This window comes from Astatotilapia calliptera, chromosome 15 (genome assembly GCF_900246225.1).
Source record: "Astatotilapia calliptera chromosome 15, fAstCal1.2, whole genome shotgun sequence".
NCBI lineage: Eukaryota > Metazoa > Chordata > Actinopteri > Cichliformes > Cichlidae > Astatotilapia > Astatotilapia calliptera.
The window spans coordinates 39,076,871-39,097,384 of record NC_039316.1 but is presented as its reverse complement, the minus strand read 5'-3'; the positions used below and the strand labels follow the sequence as shown (position 1 = coordinate 39,097,384).

General features: G+C 44.2%; 1 protein-coding gene across 3 annotated transcripts in view; it reads left to right on the top strand.

Annotated features, from left to right (window-relative positions):
• Positions 1 to 20,514, top strand: part of szt2 (SZT2 subunit of KICSTOR complex) — a 148,865-nt gene that overhangs the window by 66,075 nt on the left and 62,276 nt on the right. For all 3 annotated transcript variants that reach the window (XM_026194043.1, XM_026194042.1, XM_026194041.1), the window contains 6 exons: positions 2,012 to 2,147; positions 2,399 to 2,519; positions 2,689 to 2,841; positions 3,411 to 3,513; positions 4,989 to 5,103; positions 6,808 to 6,895. In XM_026194043.1, coding sequence (XP_026049828.1) covers positions 2,012 to 2,147; positions 2,399 to 2,519; positions 2,689 to 2,841; positions 3,411 to 3,513; positions 4,989 to 5,103; positions 6,808 to 6,895 — 716 coding nt within the window. The remainder of the gene's footprint in view (positions 1 to 2,011; positions 2,148 to 2,398; positions 2,520 to 2,688; positions 2,842 to 3,410; positions 3,514 to 4,988; positions 5,104 to 6,807; positions 6,896 to 20,514) is intronic.

Genomic DNA, 20,514 nt, shown 5'->3' with positions numbered 1-20,514 from the left:
AGCAGGTACACGGACTCCACACAAAGACGTAAACACAGACCCGACGCATCAGAATCAGCTTTGTCTTTCTCGGCTTTCTCACCCGACGTAGACGGACACGCTGTCGGAGCTCAGCGATCCTGATGCGTCCGGTCCGCGCTGTGTTTACGTCTTTTTGTGCTGATTCTGAGCTGCAGGTTTTGTCTCTCCAGCCAAAATCCACCGAGCCAGCAGCAAAAAAAGCAGCAAACTGCGCTTCACATTTGATCAATGTCGTCATGAATTTTGCTGTTTTGCTTCCACGACTATTAAAATCACACTTCCTGCACAGCTAGCTCTCTCTCTCTCTCTGTACTTCAAGAACAGTTCCCGTCTCCAATCTCTGTTTTCTGTATTATTCATTGGCTTATTACCCACCAGTCTACCGCTGTTTACAGCGCTGTGGCTGCTGTCTTTTTCTTTTCTTCACTTAAATGACCTCGGACAAGAAAGCCTGTTTTTTCTGTTGTTCAATACTGAAGAAATTTAAACTTTATATGCAGAACATTGTAGAATATTTTTAAGGTTATCTGCTATAAAAAGCCAGACCAGGAAAATCTCCTTCATGTTTTTCTGTTTTATTCTCAGTTACTTTCACACAAAGGCATCTGCTGTGATGTTCACAATTCTGATGAAGTCAGTACTGATAAATGATCAGAATTATAATATTTCTGACTGTCTGAGGCAAAGTTGAATCGAATCGGGACTTTGAAAACCTGAATCGAATGGATTATAGAAATCAGTGATGATACCCAGCCCTAGTGAGCAGCCTAGGCACGACAGAAGTGGATGTAGCTGTAATAGGAAAAGAACTATTGCTAACTTTTCTGTTAAGGCCGGATCCTTCTGAAATTCATAGCCAGTGCTCTGACACGGTGTCATCAGTCTTTGAATGCTGAAAAAGCACATTATATAAATTATTATAAAATTTGTGTACGCCTAACTTTAAAAAGTTAGGCGTACCGGTACGCCCATGGCAAAAAGTTAGTCTAGAGCCCTGACGACATGCTGAGGAAGTAATTTAGCCGTTTAAATCAGCTGTGATGGATCACATCTAAAACCTGCAGGACTCCGGCCCTCGAGGCCTGGAGCTGGACAGTCCTGACTTGCAGAGAGGTAGACGTTGATAAGTCAGATTGGACTTCTCTTTTTTCACATTTGTGCACTCAGATATTAAATGCATTATTCATTTGCAACACAATTTTCACTACACAAGCTTCTCATTTTTCGTTTTTAGTGGTAACAGTTTTTTGACCTGGCTGCTCAAAGATTTGCTTTAAACCTCTCTGAGAAGCGGAGATATTAAACTCATGTAATATTTTTCATGTATGGTTTATAAACATGAACTCTGTGAATAGCTTTGCTCTGACTTTCTGTGACTTCTTCCAGACTAAGTCCAGACTGGTAACCAGTTATTCTTAATTGAAACACTTACTACATACCTTATTATTGCATGTTGTTACTGTAACTTCTAGTATGTGCTTCGTGACCATGAAAGGATTTGATCCATGAAACATCACAGTGCTAAAAGATTTACTTCCAGTTATTTGAAGTTCTTATTATTTAACAGTACAGTCTGTTTGTAGGTCATGTTGTCAGGTGTAATGGTATTTCTGGATGGCTCCCAGTTATCAGCTCTGTAGCTCTTGTAACCCTTGTGGCTCTTCCGGTTTCTGTCATATCAAAGTCGAGTTTGGATCAGAAGTTAGTGATGGCGGTCTCGGTCGATGCATGTACGCTTGGAAAAACAGTCGACTGATATATACTACGGTGTCAAACTCGCCATTAATGGGAGGTCGCCAGATGTTATCTTTATGAGGGAAAGTCTATCAAATACAAATGTTGTTTTCCTTTGACTCTTTCTTATTTTTCATTTTTCTTTTAGTCAAACGTTTTTCCTTTCTGACACTAGAGGCACTAAAAACAAGTCTGAGCTTACTTTCATAACTTTGATCACGGCTGTTCATCCTTTGGGTGTGTTGTGTCGTTACAGATGCTTCAGTGAGGGAAAAGAGGTCGGCACCGAGGAGCTGGAGAAGAAGGAGGAAGAGCAGGAGTTGCCTGAATGCTTACAGCTGCATCAAATGGTGGTCAGGAAGATCGGAGAAATGTGCAGAGTTGTGAATCAGGTAGTTACCTCAGCACCCCAAGCTGCGTCTCTTTCATTGTTTGTAGCAGCATAATGTCCTCGTAAGTGGACATCAGGCCCTTGTAGAGCAAAATTGAGTATTTTAGTCTAAATAACCCAAAATGTGATGTCCACATATGTGGACGCAGGTCCTAGGAGGTTAATTGCTGGATCATTTTCAGACATTTAAGAGGATTGAAACTTGCATTTTCAGTCTACTGCTCGGTGTTTGCACACTCTGTGCTTTTGTAGCGTATGCTGCTCCAGGACCTGCACGACAGCCATCTGTGTAACAAGCTGCTGGTGGCTGAGAGTGAGGAAGACATCTGGAAGAGTGAGCCTCACTGCAGGCAGAGGCTCAACACCGCTGATGGTGAGTGAGAACAAGCTGCAGGTAGTTTTACAGTGTTTTATATTAACGCTGGGATTCCTCACAAAGGGTTTCAGAGCCTATAAGACATTTGCAGTCTTCTGTCATGTTGCACTCTGCAGTTAGTCCTCTGCAAATAAAGTTGTAAATATTGGTATTTCTCTAACCACAGACTACAGCACAGAGGAGAGCTACCAGGCCAGAGATTATCTGGCTGCTACCATGCAGTTTATCCCAGGGCACTTTGCCTGCGATGTGGTTTGGCGCACAATCATCCACATTCACCCCCGCCTCAAGATGGGACCCAACATGGGAGTGGCCAGAGGTGAGAGGAACGTCCGGGTGCTCGGCTTTAAACGCGTGCAGTCATTTCAGTTCAGTGTATGATAAATCTCTTCTTACTCCGAGGAGTCGCTGTGTAGGATTTAAATGGCTCCAAAGCAAAAACAGGATTTGTAATTCTGTTATTAAATGTGCACCCGTAGCTATGAATCCATGCGTTTTAATTAGCTTTAACTGGGAACATGTGGACTCTTTTTCATGGCTCACTGCCATATTTTCGCTCAGGTTATGATCCAACTTTTTCAATTCCAGTATGATACTGAGGCCTGGACTAATCTTTGATACAGAGAGCTGAAGAAATAAGTGCTTGTGACTGAGCAGTGACTCGAGTCACAGCAGCGACTGCTGTAACGTCCTGTTGGACGCTGGTTGTTGCAGTGGGCTGCAGTTGGGACTGTGGTTGTACTGAGTGTGTACTTGATGTGCAGTTCTCATATTTACATCAATTATGTGCTTATTAGAATCTTTCTCTGTTTCAATCCAGCGAAGATGATGTTCCTAAATCAGTGGATTTGTTCTGTAAACGTGGATGTTTCTGTCTTCCTGTCGCAGCGATCCAGGCCCTGCGCTCTGTGTTGAATGCCTTCTGCGTGGTCAACAGGAAGAACATGTTTGTCTACCAGGAGCGTTCCACTAAATCAGTCTTCTACCTCAGGTTTGACTCTCTGTTACTTCTTTTCTTCTCCAGTGGGTCCAGTTTTGTCCCCAAAGTATTTTTCAGCATTTCGCCCCCGATGCTTAAAGAAAGCTCCCAGTATAAACTTCCCAGTATAAGTTCCCAGTATAAACTTTCCTCTATATTGCGAGAGCTTTGTGAAGATTGTTGTGACACGGCTCTCCTTGACTTTTTTCCATCTCGTTTGCTGGAAGCAAAAATCCACCCACAGATGTTCTTACAACAGCAGTGTGGTGGAGGAGAAATCCGACTTCCTGGTAATTGAACTGCTGTCAAACAGGACATCGCAAGGAAACAATTTTGTGATGTTTGTGCCAGATGGAGGAGCTTCCAAATCGCAGTGTTCACTCTGAGGCTGGAGCCAGCGTTTCCTCTCATGCTTGCTGACGCAGTTCCCCGTTCACTTCACAGTGAAACACAGTCAGTTAACTTACTGTGTTGTGTTTAACTAAAGGTTTGCTGGAGTTGAACACAACACTTTGTGTGCGTGTTTGTTTGATTCATAAGGTGGAGTCCACGGCATTGAAATGTGGGTTTTTGATGTATTTGGAAAAGAAAATATTTTATTTGCATAAGAACCGTCGTCAAATGTTATAAATCGGCCTGACAGGCATGCAGTCATTGTTCTTTACAAACCAGCAGTGTGTCATCCCAACATTAGCATCGAATCTTTTCTATTTAGTTTCTTTGTTTATTTAAGTCGCACATCCTCAGCAATCGCTCTCCTTAGAACGCACCTGCAGCAGACGGTCTTTGGTTTGAAGGGTTTGTCACTGGAGAAATAGCTGAGACGGTCACGATGGTTCCATTTCAGTTGTTATTCAGGACGTCTCTGGATGTGGTGCAGAGGGAAAGCACGAAGCATGTGCTGCTGCTGCACACAGGTGATCAGCTGATGATCGTATCAGCTGTTTCATTGTGTGTTGTTCTGCAGGAAAAGCGCTAAAATCCCTTGTTTGAGAATAAAACAGGAAACAAACAACAGAATACGGAGTTTCATGTAAATCAGTCTGTGTGTGAATGTGTGTATTTATATAGATTATTGAGGTGATGTAGTGACGATAAAAACAGCGGCGAGACGTATGTAATGTTACACCTCAGCAGCATCTTTGCTCCGACATGAATTTGTGATGAGGATTCAAGCGTACGTATTGATTGGAGCGTGAGTGATTAGAGCAGTTTATCTACACTCAAAGTGGCAGCACATCGACGTTTCTCTGCACAGGCAAAGCAGAAAGTAAGTATTGTAATTTACCTCTAATGTGTTTCAGATATGCAGCATTTCTTTAACATCACTGAGAGTGAGTTTCAGATAGAATAGCCTGAGAAGCAGCAACAAATTGTGTGACATTTGTCCTAATGGTGCGGGCAGAGATGGTTCTCTCTTCTTAAATACATGATTATTACCAGCTCATCCAGAAAAACATCAACTTACCTCCTCGTGCTCTTTCCAGACTCTGTGAAACATCACTAACAGGGAAGTACTCCGACATGGACGGGAACCTCCACGTGCCTCGCTGCATCGGGCTCGCCAGGAGTCAAGAGCCTTCGATGTCCGAGGACTCTGTAGTAAGTGACCAAGTCTGTTCACCACTGACTGCAACCAGTAACAGACCATTTCACTGTGAGATGTGGGGACTGTGTGATGATGTAAGCCAGGATAGGCAAAGTTAGATGCAGGTTCCACACAAACGTCTACATTCTGAAACATTTAGAGTTTTTGTGTATATAAAACTCAAAGATGACGATAAGGTTTTTGTTCAGAGTCTTAGTCGGTTTGAGAGGTGCAGGCATGGGTGGAGAGTGGGCAGACAGGTAAGTATCAAGAGAGGCAAGGATCCAGAAATGAGGCTGACAGTTTGCTGGCGGCCACACGGGGGGAAATTTACTGAACAAGGAAAATCTCCGATAATTGACTGGGAGCATAATTTGAGCCTAAATTGCTTTGACGACTGTAACGTTCTGGCAGAGTCGGTGTATGAGCTGGTCCTTAAATACTGCAGGGTGATGAGGTGGTAAAGCACAGGTGTGCCAAACCTGCCCACAGGCATGAACCTGAGCTGCAGAAGGAGAGAGGCAGAGTATGTGCCAGGCAGGGAAGGCTGGGACGGATCAAACGTATGAGACTGTTCAGCTTGATTTGAATCCCATTTTTCACAGTTTATCTGCAGCACTATTCCTTTAATCTTATCAACGTGTCATTTTATCATGTGTTTCTGTTGGTTGGTGGACTTATGTTAAAACAGCAATTATGCCATTAAGATGATCTCGCTGGAATTTGTTCTCTCTGAGGGCCACAGGCTTAGTTTCCCAGACATGGATTAAGTCTACTCTCGGACTAAGATCTGCTCTTAGAGTAAAAGTTTCACTTGTCAGACCACTAAAGCTGGACCATAGGTGCATCTACTGAAAATCTCGGATGAGTTTGAATCTCAGTGGTCAGGGTTCGAGCTTCATCAAAATGCAGTTGAGAAGAAGGTGAGATAGGCTTTTGAAATTGATACCATAGTTGTATCTACTGGGAAGCTGAAGGGTAGCACTGGTGGAGACCAGTATCTTCCTTTAATTTCCCACTCTTCTGTGAAATGCTTCAAGGACTTCCTCCCGATAATAAACCACAGTGTGCACATGAAGGTTTGCTGCTTAATTGGATTAATAAAACAGGGATTTTAAGTCTTCTGGAAGTTTCCTGTAGTCAAAGGTCAGAGAATTCAGGCAAGTTTTAGTTCAGTGACTGTAATTCCAGGTCCGGTGGTTCTGTGCACCTTATCTGATGTTCTGAAAGGGAGATTATACCCGAGCCTGTCAGTCACTGGGTGCAGTCGATAAGGCAGGAAAGCAAGACGCTTTCAGCTGCGTTCCCTCAGATTCACTCACGGAACGGCTGATGGACAGTTTTGGAAAGCACTTACATTAAGCAGCAGAAGTAAATCTCATCTTCCTCTCAGCATATTTCCAGAGGATCCTGTGCCCATGGAACGGGCAGAAAGGACAACGTGAAGCGAAGTATGAAGGACTGAATATTTGTCAGCACAAGCAGAGAGAGCAAACAGATGTCTATCATAATATGAACATGCACACTGTTTACCAGATTAAGCACGGGGGAGGGTTTTGGTACATTGGCAGGAGGCATGAGCACAGTTGATGCCAAGTCCATGTACATATACCTCCCACAGAGATGCTCTGTCACACACAAATTAAAGGATACCGGTGTAATCTGCATTGAGGTTTGAAATCAGAGTACTGTTGCCAAATCTTTGATGTGTCTTTCAGGGCTCCAGGTCTTCTTTGGAGGGCTCTCGGCCAGTTGGACAAGTAGATAAGCACATCCTGCTGCTGGTGCATGGAGTGGGAAGTGCAGGTGAGAACTGGGAAACATCAGGGCTTGAGAATCATTTCCAAGTTGTAATAGTGCGTTCCAAATGAAGTCAGAATTATTTTCCCAGGCGGAAACGCCCTCTCAGCTCAGGAAGTTGGAGCAGCTCCACCAACACGAGTTAATAAAGTAAAAAGGCGGCAATGAACGTAAACATCAGTAAAACTGTGAAACTTTTAATCTGTACAGTTCTTCACATCACAGGCTCTATCCACTAATGTGCTGTTTTATAGTAAGGAAAAGTATTGTGCTGTATTGATCGTAATGTACAAATTGCTCTACCTCGCTAGCAAGCCAAACAAATTCTGTTTTTCTTTGATTTTCTGATTTGGCCACGATAATGAAGCCAATTTGGGAGTGATGTCACTATGAGTAGCTGAGATTTTCATATTTTCCAGGTGAGAAATAAAAGCGCTCATGTGCTAGATTGGACTAAAATGATCAGATGTCCACCGGACAGAGAATATGCTCGATGCAAATCTAAAGTAGTTTTCACCGAAGGTTTTTAATGCATAAAAAAAGCAGAAATCATCCATGTGATGGAGAATGCATATGGTTCAAAGGCTGCCTGCAGTAGTAATAGTGTCCTTTGCTGCAGCCTTTGTGGTTCATTGTCAAACATTTCATTGTAATATTTGTGAAGAAGCAAGCCCAGCACAATATCACCTCCTGTAGAATAATGTCATTAAAAGGCAGCAGCTTAATCTGCTCATCTTCATGTTTGTCTTAAAGACTAAAGCACTGAAACACAATCACCTCCTGATGGTGAACACAACTCCTGCACTGGTTTTAGTGGGACAATATTTAAATAACCATTACTTGAAAAGTATGAGGGGAAAAGCAAACCACAGAATCGAAGCAGCTGATGTCAAAGCCAATTCAGCTTTTACACCAATTAAATTACAAATTGGTGACTTAAAGCCTGACCTGCAGATCGCTGCTTCTCACACTATAGACACAGATGCTGCATCCAGACTCGTGAAATGGTAAACGGACGGTATTTCTATTTTCTCTTTTCTATACTTTTCGTCTTTGCTGAGAACTGAAAGCACTTCCTTACAACAAGACACACACACACAAACACTCGGTGCTTTATTTTGTCCACTTTAGGTGCTTTTTACCTGATGCGTGCACACACCCATCACACTCTGATGGTTGCATCAGGAGCAATTTGGGGTTTAGTATCTTGCCAAAAGGCCCAAAGGACTCTTTGTCATGTGGGTTCAGCTCGAACCTCCTCATCTTTAAGCAGAACGTAAGGATGCATTTGTAATGGTATTTCTAAATATATATATTTTATGCAACTATGTTGTAAACATAAGATAACATAAGGGTACACCACATACCCTGTGTCATAAACAATGTTCCCTCTAATGTTTCACGTGTCTGAGCGAACACACAAACTCCCTGAGCCGACACTTGGACCACTGTGAGCAACAGCAGACGTGAGCACTGTGGTCACGCCAGCATCCAATCCATCCAAGTTACATGGTTATTAAAATAATCAAATTACAGCATTTATGTTAGACTACTTTTAATTAACTGCTTCAGCCCACTTACAATGAAATTTAAAGAAGATCTTGTTGATGACCTGTGCAGCATGTTAACACTATTGGAAGAAAAAATAACTTTAACTTTTTATATATTTATAAAGCTCTGACTTGTATTGTGAGTCTGTGGTCTGTTAGAGAGTCTGTAACTCTGTCTGTAAAATACAGTAAATAATGACCAATGTTGGGCAATTAATTATAAAGTTACTTCTTCAAAAAAGTAACTGAGTTATGCAAACAAGTGTTTTTGCAGCTGTTTACCTAAAAATGCAGCCAAGGCGTTTTTTAAACAAACATTTCAAACTATTTACAGAACAATCAGCTGTTCTGCATCTAATCTGATGCCACACAAATTATTTGTGCCGCTCCAAAAATAATTTCTGTCCACTATGAGATGAAGGAGAACAACAGCCTGATACCTGCAGGCCTGACAGCAGCAGATGTGTCACTGCTGTAACACCTGTAACACTCAGCAGGCGCCTCATTGTTCTGACACACAACAACACTACTGACTACACTACACACTGACTACACTCTGACTACACACTGACTACACTCTGACTACACACTGACTACACACTGACTACACACTGACTACACTCTGACTACACACTGACTACACACTGACTACACACTGACTACACTCTGACTACACACTGACTACACACTGACTACACACTAACTACACACTGACTACACACTGACTACACACTGACTACACTCTGACTACACACTGACTACACACTCACTACACACTGACTACACTCTCACTACACTCTGACTACACTCTGACTACACACTGACTACACACTCACTACACACTGACTACACTCTCACTACACTCTGACTACACTCTGACTACACACTCACTACACACTGACTACACTCTCACTACACTCTGACTACACTCTGACTACACACTGACTACACACTCACTACACTCTGACTACACTCTGACTACACTCTGACTACACACTCACTACACACTGACTACACACTGACTACACTCTCACTACACTCTGACTACACTCTGACTACACACTGACTACACTCTGACTACACACTCACTACACACTCACTACACACTGACTACACTCTCACTACACTCTGACTACACTCTGACTACACACTGACTACACACTGACTACACTCTCACTACACTCTGACTACACTCTGACTACACACTGACTACACTCTGACTACACACTGACTACACTCTGACTACACTCTGACTACACACTCACTACACACTGACTACACTCTCACTACACTCTGACTACACTCTGACTACACACTGACTACACACTCACTACACACTGACTACACTCTCACTACACTCTGACTACACTCTGACTACACACTGACTACACACTCACTACACTCTGACTACACTCTGACTACACACTGACTACACTCTGACTACACACTGACTACACACTCACTACACACTGACTACACTCTCACTACACTCTGACTACACTCTGACTACACACTGACTACACACTCACTACACTCTGACTACACTCTGACTACACTCTGACTACACACTCACTACACACTCACTACACACTCACTACACTCTCACTACACACTGACTACACTCTGACTACACACTGACTACACACTCACTACACACTGACTACACTCTCACTACACACTGACTACACACTGACTACACACTGACTACACACTGACTACACACTGACTACACACTGACTACACTCTGACTACACACTGACTACACTCTGACTACACACTGACTACACACTCACTACACACTGACTACACTCTCACTACACTCTGACTACACTCTGACTACACACTGACTACACACTCACTGCACACTGACTACACTCTCACTACACTCTGACTACACTCTGACTACACACTGACTACACACTCACTACACACTGACTACACTCTCACTACACTCTGACTACACTCTGACTACACTCTGACTACACACTCACTACACTCTGACTACACTCTGACTACACTCTGACTACACTCTGACTACACACTCACTACACACTGACTACACTCTCACTACACTCTGACTACACTCTGACTACACACTGACTACACTCTGACTACACACTCACTACACACTCACTACACACTGACTACACTCTCACTACACTCTGACTACACTCTGACTACACACTGACTACACACTGACTACACTCTCACTACACTCTGACTACACTCTGACTACACACTGACTACACTCTGACTACACACTGACTACACTCTGACTACACTCTGACTACACACTCACTACACACTGACTACACTCTCACTACACTCTGACTACACTCTGACTACACACTGACTACACACTCACTACACACTGACTACACTCTCACTACACTCTGACTACACTCTGACTACACACTGACTACACACTCACTACACTCTGACTACACACTGACTACACTCTGACTACACACTGACTACACACTCACTACACACTGACTACACTCTCACTACACTCTGACTACACTCTGACTACACACTGACTACACACTCACTACACTCTGACTACACTCTGACTACACACTCACTACACACTCACTACACACTCACTACACACTCACTACACTCTCACTACACACTGACTACACTCTGACTACACACTGACTACACACTCACTACACACTGACTACACTCTCACTACACTCTGACTACACTCTCACTACACACTGACTACACACTCACTACACACTGACTACACACTAACTACACACTGACTACACTCTCACTACACACTGACTACACACTGACTACACTCTCACTACACACTGACTACACTCTCACTACACACTGACTACACACTGACTACACACTGACTACACTCTCACTACACACTGACTACACTCTCACTACACTCTCACTACACACTGACTACACACTAACTACACACTGACTACACACTAACTACACACTGACTACACACTGACTACACACTAACTACACACTGACTACACTCTCACTACACTCTCACTACACACTGACTACACTCTCACTACACACTGACTACACACTGACTACACTCTCACTACACACTGACTACACTCTCACTACACACTGACTACACACTGACTACACTCTCACTACACACTGACTACACTCTCACTACACACTGACTACACACTGACTACACTCTCACTACACTCTGACTACACTCTCACTACACGCTGACTACACGCTGACTACACTCTGACTACACTCTCACTACACACTGACTACACTCTCACTACACTCTCACTACACACTGACTACACACTGACTACACACTGACTACACTCTCACTACACACTGACTACACACTGACTACACACTGACTACACTCTCACTACACACTCACTACACACTGACTACACTCTCACTACACACTGACTACACTCTCACTACACACTGACTACACTCTCACTACACACTGACTACACTCTCACTACACACTGACTACACACTGACTACACACTGACTACACTCTCACTACACACTGACTACACTCTCACTACACTCTCACTACACACTGACTACACACTGACTACACACTCACTACACACTCACTACACACTGACTACACTCTCACTACACTCTCACTACACACTGACTACACACTGACTACACACTGACTACACACTGACTACACTCTCACTACACACTGACTACACTCTCACTACACACTGACTACACACTGACTACACTCTCACTACACTCTCACTACACACTGACTACACTCTCACTACACACTGACTACACACTGACTACACTCTCACTACACACTCACTACACTCTCACTACACACTGACTACACTCTCACTACACTCTCACTACACGCTGACTACACGCTGACTACACACTGACTACACACTGACTACACTCTCACTACACACTGACTACACACTGACTACAGTCTGACTACACTCTCACTACACTCTGACTACACACTGACTACACACTGACTACACACTCACTACACACTGACTACACTCTCACTACACTCTGACTACACTCTGACTACACACTGACTACACACTGACTACACACTGACTACACTCTCACTACACACTGACTACACACTGACTACACACTGACTACACTCTCACTACACTCTCACTACACTCTCACTACACACTGACTACACACTGACTACACACTGACTACACTCTCACTACACTCTCACTACACACTGACTACACACTCACTACACACTGACTACACACTAACTACACACTGACTACACTCTCACTACACACTGACTACACACTGACTACACTCTCACTACACACTGACTACACTCTCACTACACACTGACTACACACTGACTACACACTGACTACACACTGACTACACTCTGACTACACACTGACTACACACTGACTACACTCTGACTACACACTGACTACACTCTGACTACACACTCACTACACACTGACTACACACTCACTACACACTGACTACACACTGACTACACACTGACTACACTCTCACTACACTCTCACTACACGCTGACTACACGCTGACTACACGCTGACTACACGCTGACTACACGCTGACTACACACTCACTACACTCTGACTACACTCTGACTACACTCTGACTACACTCTCACTACACTCTCACTACACTCTGACTACACGCTGACTACACACTCACTACACTCTGACTACACACTCACTACACACTCACTACACACTGACTACACTCTCACTACACTCTGACTACACACTGACTACACTCTGACTACACACTGACTACACACTCACTACACACTGACTACACTCTCACTACACACTGACTACACACTCACTACACACTGACTACACACTAACTACACACTGACTACACTCTCACTACACACTGACTACACACTGACTACACTCTCACTACACACTGACTACACTCTCACTACACACTGACTACACACTGACTACACACTGACTACACTCTCACTACACTCTCACTACACGCTGACTACACACTGACTACACACTGACTACACTCTCACTACACTCTCACTACACTCTGACTACACACTGACTACACACTGACTACACACTGACTACACGCTGACTACACGCTGACTACACGCTGACTACACTCTCACTACACTCTCACTACACGCTGACTACACGCTGACTACACTCTGACTACACTCTCACTACACACTGACTACACTCTCACTACACTCTCACTACACACTGACTACACACTGACTACACACTGACTACACTCTCACTACACACTGACTACACACTGACTACACTCTCACTACACACTGACTACACACTGACTACACTCTCACTACACTCTCACTACACGCTGACTACACGCTGACTACACGCTGACTACACTCTCACTACACGCTGACTACACACTGACTACACACTGACTACACTCTCACTACACACTGACTACACTCTCACTACACTCTCACTACACACTAACTACACACTGACTACACTCTCACTACACACTGACTACACTCTCACTACACACTGACTACACACTGACTACACGCTGACTACACGCTGACTACACGCTGACTACACTCTCACTACACACTGACTACACTCTCACTACACTCTCACTACACTCTCACTACACGCTGACTACACACTGACTACACACTGACTACACTCTCACTACACACTGACTACACACTGACTACACACTGACTACACTCTGACTACACTCTCACTACACTCTGACTACACTCTGACTACACACTGACTACACACTGACTACACACTCACTACACACTGACTACACTCTCACTACACTCTGACTACACTCTGACTACACACTGACTACACACTGACTACAGTCTGACTACACTCTCACTACACTCTGACTACACACTGACTACACACTGACTACACACTCACTACACACTGACTACACTCTCACTACACTCTGACTACACTCTCACTACACACTGACTACACACTGACTACACACTGACTACACTCTCACTACACACTGACTACACACTGACTACACACTGACTACACTCTCACTACACACTGACTACACTCTCACTACACACTGACTACACACTGACTACACACTGACTACACACTGACTACACACTGACTACACACTAACTACACACTGACTACACACTGACTACACACTCACTACACACTGACTACACTCTCACTACACTCTGACTACACTCTGACTACACACTGACTACACACTGACTACACACTGACTACACTCTCACTACACACTGACTACACACTGACTACACACTGACTACACTCTCACTACACTCTCACTACACACTGACTACACACTGACTACACACTGACTACACTCTCACTACACTCTCACTACACTCTCACTACACACTGACTACACACTGACTACACACTCACTACACACTGACTACACTCTCACTACACACTGACTACACACTGACTACACTCTCACTACACACTGACTACACTCTCACTACACACTGACTACACTCTGACTACACACTGACTACACTCTCACTACACACTGACTACACACTGACTACACTCTCACTACACTCTCACTACACGCTGACTACACACTGACTACACGCTGACTACACGCTGACTACACACTCACTACACTCTGACTACACTCTGACTACACTCTGACTACACTCTCACTACACTCTCACTACACTCTGACTACACTCTGACTACACGCTGACTACACGCTGACTACACACTCACTACACTCTGACTACACACTCACTACACACTCACTACACACTGACTACACTCTCACTACACTCTGACTACACACTGACTACACTCTGACTACACACTGACTACACACTCACTACACACTGACTACACTCTCACTACACACTGACTACACACTCACTACACACTGACTACACACTAACTACACACTGACTACACTCTCACTACACACTGACTACACACTGACTACACTCTCACTACACACTGACTACACTCTCACTACACACTGACTACACACTGACTACACACTGACTACACTCTCACTACACTCTCACTACACACTGACTACACACTGACTACACACTGACTACACTCTCACTACACTCTCACTACACTCTCACTACACTCTCACTACACTCTGACTACACACTGACTACACTCTGACTACACACTGACTACACACTCACTACACACTGACTACACTCTCACTACACACTGACTACACTCTCACTACACACTGACTACACACTGACTACACTCTCACTACACTCTCACTACACACTAACTACACACTGACTACACTCTCACTACACACTGACTACACACTGACTACACACTGACTACACACTGACTACACTCTCACTACACACTGACTACACTCTCACTACACACTGACTACACTCTCACTACACTCTCACTACACACTGACTACACACTGACTACACACTGACTACACGCTGACTACACGCTGACTACACGCTGACTACACTCTCACTACACTCTCACTACACGCTGACTACACGCTGACTACACTCTGACTACACTCTCACTACACACTGACTACACTCTCACTACACTCTCACTACACACTGACTACACACTGACTACACACTGACTACACTCTCACTACACACTGACTACACACTGACTACACTCTCACTACACACTGACTACACACTGACTACACTCTCACTACACTCTCACTACACGCTGACTACACGCTGACTACACGCTGACTACACGCTGACTACACTCTCACTACACGCTGACTACACGCTGACTACACGCTGACTACACACTCACTACACTCTCACTACACTCTCACTACACACTAACTACACACTGACTACACTCTCACTACACACTGACTACACTCTCACTACACACTGACTACACGCTGACTACACGCTGACTACACGCTGACTACACGCTGACTACACGCTGACTACACACTGACTACACTCTCACTACACTCTCACTACACTCTCACTACACTCTCACTACACACTGACTACACTCTCACTACACGCTGACTACACGCTGACTACACGCTGACTACACACTCACTACACGCTGACTACACTCTCACTACACGCTGACTACACGCTGACTACACGCTGACTACACACTGACTACACTCTCACTACACTCTCACTACACGCTGACTACACGCTGACTACACGCTGACTACACTCTGACTACACTCTCACTACACACTGACTACACTCTCACTACACTCTCACTACACACTGACTACACACTGACTACACACTGACTACACTCTCACTACACACTGACTACACACTGACTACACACTGACTACACTCTCACTACACACTGACTACACACTGACTACACTCTCACTACACTCTCACTACACTCTCACTACACGCTGACTACACGCTGACTACACGCTGACTACACTCTCACTACACTCTCACTACACGCTGACTACACGCTGACTACACACTGACTACACTCTCACTACACTCTCACTACACACTGACTACACTCTCACTACACTCTCACTACACTCTCACTACACGCTGACTACACGCTGACTACACGCTGACTACACGCTGACTACACTCTCACTACACGCTGACTACACGCTGACTACACTCTCACTACACGCTGACTACACTCTCACTACACGCTGACTACACGCTGACTACACGCTGACTACACTCTCACTACACACTGACTACACTCTCACTACACTCTCACTACACTCTCACTACACTCTGACTACACTCTCACTACACGCTGACTACACTCTCACTACACACTGACTACACTCTCACTACACACTGACTACACTCTCACTACACTCTCACTACACACTGACTACACACTGACTACACACTCACTACACACTGACTACACACTGACTACACTCTCACTACACACTGACTACACTCTCACTACACGCTGACTACACTCTCACTACACGGTGACTACACACTGACTACACTCTCACTACACGCTGACTACACGCTGACTACACTCTCACTACACGCTGACTACACGCTGACTACACTCTCACTACACACTGACTACACGCTGACTACACTCTCACTACACACTGACTACACGCTGACTACACTCTCACTACACACTGACTACACACTGACTACACTCTCAGTACACACTGACTACACGCTAACTACACACTGACTACACACTGACTACACACTGACTACACACTGACTACACACTGACTACACAAGATTTGTGCTAAACGTCACAAATCTCTCACATCTCAAACACGCCGTCACTCCTAAAACGTCCCCCTCCCTAAACAACTAAAGGCCATGTTGCCATATCGTTTTTTGATTGGTCCACATGGTAATTTTTCCACCAATAGGAAAGGCTGGGGGTGTTTTTGTTTTTGTTCACAGGCTTTCGAGCGTTTTCCTTATAAAACGCAGTTTTTACCGTTTCTTCCTGCAGTAAATCTAAACAACGACAGTATTCAGGAAGAAAAACAAACATTGCAGATATTTTATCATAACTCTGGTTTTACGCGGCCGATCAACACAATTTAAAAACTGGTATAAAGTCCACACTTTGTCCGTCAGTTGTTCGTCTGTCCTGCTCACGTCTCCAATGGTTGGACACGTTGTCATTAACGTGGCTTCACTCCACATCAGCCGCTTTGCTAAAACACCGGCACATAAGGACGCTGTCAGAGCCTGTCAGCGACGTTGATCAGCTGCGTATATACGAATGTGAATCGCATCATTGGCTGGACTTTGGGATAAGGTGGCATCGTTCTGATCCCATACGGGAGCAGCCAGTCACTGACTCACACTGCAAAACTGAATCGTTAAAGTTTTCATTTTAATTTCATTTTAATTTCAATTCAGGTTAGATTTGTTTTTTTTGTTGTTGTTTTTTTTTGTGCGCAATGCAGATTTTCTGTGCGCAGAGACCGAGCCAGCAGTGCACAATTGCGCACGTGCGCAGCTTAGTGGGAACATTGGTCATAAATATAACTTGAAAATTCATATTTTTACCCCTCAGTACGGAAGAGGATTAGGGCCACTGGAAAAAAAAAGTGGGCACGTCTTTTTTTTTTCTCCTTTTCCTGAAGTCAGAATTCTGACTTTAATCTCAGATTATTATTGTTTCCAGTGGCCCTAATCCTCTTCCGTACCTCAGCCATAAAAGGCTGATGGGATATTGTTGTCACCCCACTGTGGGGGGTGGGGGTGGGGGGGGGTCAGCAGCATGAACATCTAAGTTTGTGAATAACTGGGAACGAGGCAACGTAGGAGCTACAAATTGATGCCATTGGTGTTCAGATCTTAGTGACTTTGAGGGTTCTGCCAATCTTGTGAATGGCATGTCTGCTGGAGGGCAGCTTCTAGTGTTTTGAGTGGTGTAGAGCCCTCAAACTCCGTAGATGTCCATGCATTAGTAAGCTACTGAAAAACATGGTGACTGCATTGATGCATTGTTTCAATTAATGGCAGCAATGCAGCAACAACTTAACCTGCAGCAGTTAGTTAGGTTATCCTGGTGTTAATAACGGGCTTTGACATACATGTGGCAACATTTCCACATATGAACTTTGATTTCTTAAGGATAGTTGGGTCAAATGTTTTTTATAGATGTTCATGTTTCCTGCAGCCTAAGATGTAATGCGCTGTTATCTGTGACCATTGTCAGGCGCAGATTTTGCACAAAGCAGTTCTCAGTTTCTGAGGAGGCTTTTTAGTGGCGCCCCTCAGTGCAACAAGCCGGTGGCTGATGCTGCTCCGCTGCACACACAGTGGTGAGGGGTGGAAACCTGCAGACAGTTTTGCTAACACCCTTCACTGCTCCTCTTCTCTCACTGAGTGTGACTTGGGGCGCTGACAGAGAAGGCAGTTGTCACCTACCTTGTTTACACATCTTTTGGGGAACAAGGGTTCTGTAGTCGAGGGGTGTGACTCCCAAATTGGACTCAATTTAGAGAGAAATGTTTTTCAGCCCTGCACACAACACAAACCCAACTACTGTGTGCACCTTAGTTTCATCACACTGAATAATCCCACTGTGTGTGTGCTTTAAACACGTCTTCCTTCAGCTAACTCATGTTAAAAATAGAAAGTCGAGACGTTTGGGTGTGAAGAGTTTCTGCTGCCCGGTGCTGTTCCTCCTGCGGACATGTTGATGGGGCTGTTGCACTGGGAATCTGTCTCAGGCAGACACGCTGGCCTCACTTCATGGTTTCTCAAAGCATAACTCATTAAAATCCTCCTCTGCTTCTTCCACTCATCATAGTCTGAAATGATCTTTATTCTGCAGTATCACTGGATGGCTGTATTAAAGTCTCCTCCATGTGTTTGTGTGATTAGTTTTCTTTTGTCAGCAGAAGAGCTGCTTTATTAAAGCAGACCCAACATTACTCCTTTACATGTTTTTTCTTATATAGAGTGCCACAGTAGTATCATGGTAATAGTTTCCAATATTGAGGTTAACGTATGTTTAAGCTGTGCGCCAGAGATGACCATATTAGGAATGTCCCCTCTCTGTGACATCATACAGAGCCGGAAGTAGAAAAAATGCCTCTGTGTTTAGAGCAACCACAGGGATTGATTGTGGATAACCTGACCTTGTTATTTGAAACCAAGGCCATGTTCAATATCAACATTCACCTTGGAAAGTATAAATATGTCTTTGAGAAACAAAGACGAGGTTCCCTTGAAATGCTCAGCAGAAGCAAACAAGAATAAAAATGTTTCCGTCTGGATTTGAAAATTCGTTTTCGAGACGTTCCTGAAACTATCATGTTTTTTATGCTGCATTATATGTGAAAGCTGCTTCCCCATACTTTGGTTTTGCCCTTGGCACCACAGGCAGTCCACTCCCCATCGATCCAAGGCGTCTCACTCACATCAGCAACGGGCCCATCTTAGCATCTTTAAGCAAAGACTGATATTTTTTCCCCTTGTTTTCGATTTCTTCTTTCTTTTCTCATTTGTTTCTATACAGCCAGATCCAAGCAAGGTGCTGTATCCTTACTTTATACTGGGTTTCTAGGTTCATACAATATTAGTGAGACAACCATCCTGTGGCAGAACCAGTGTCT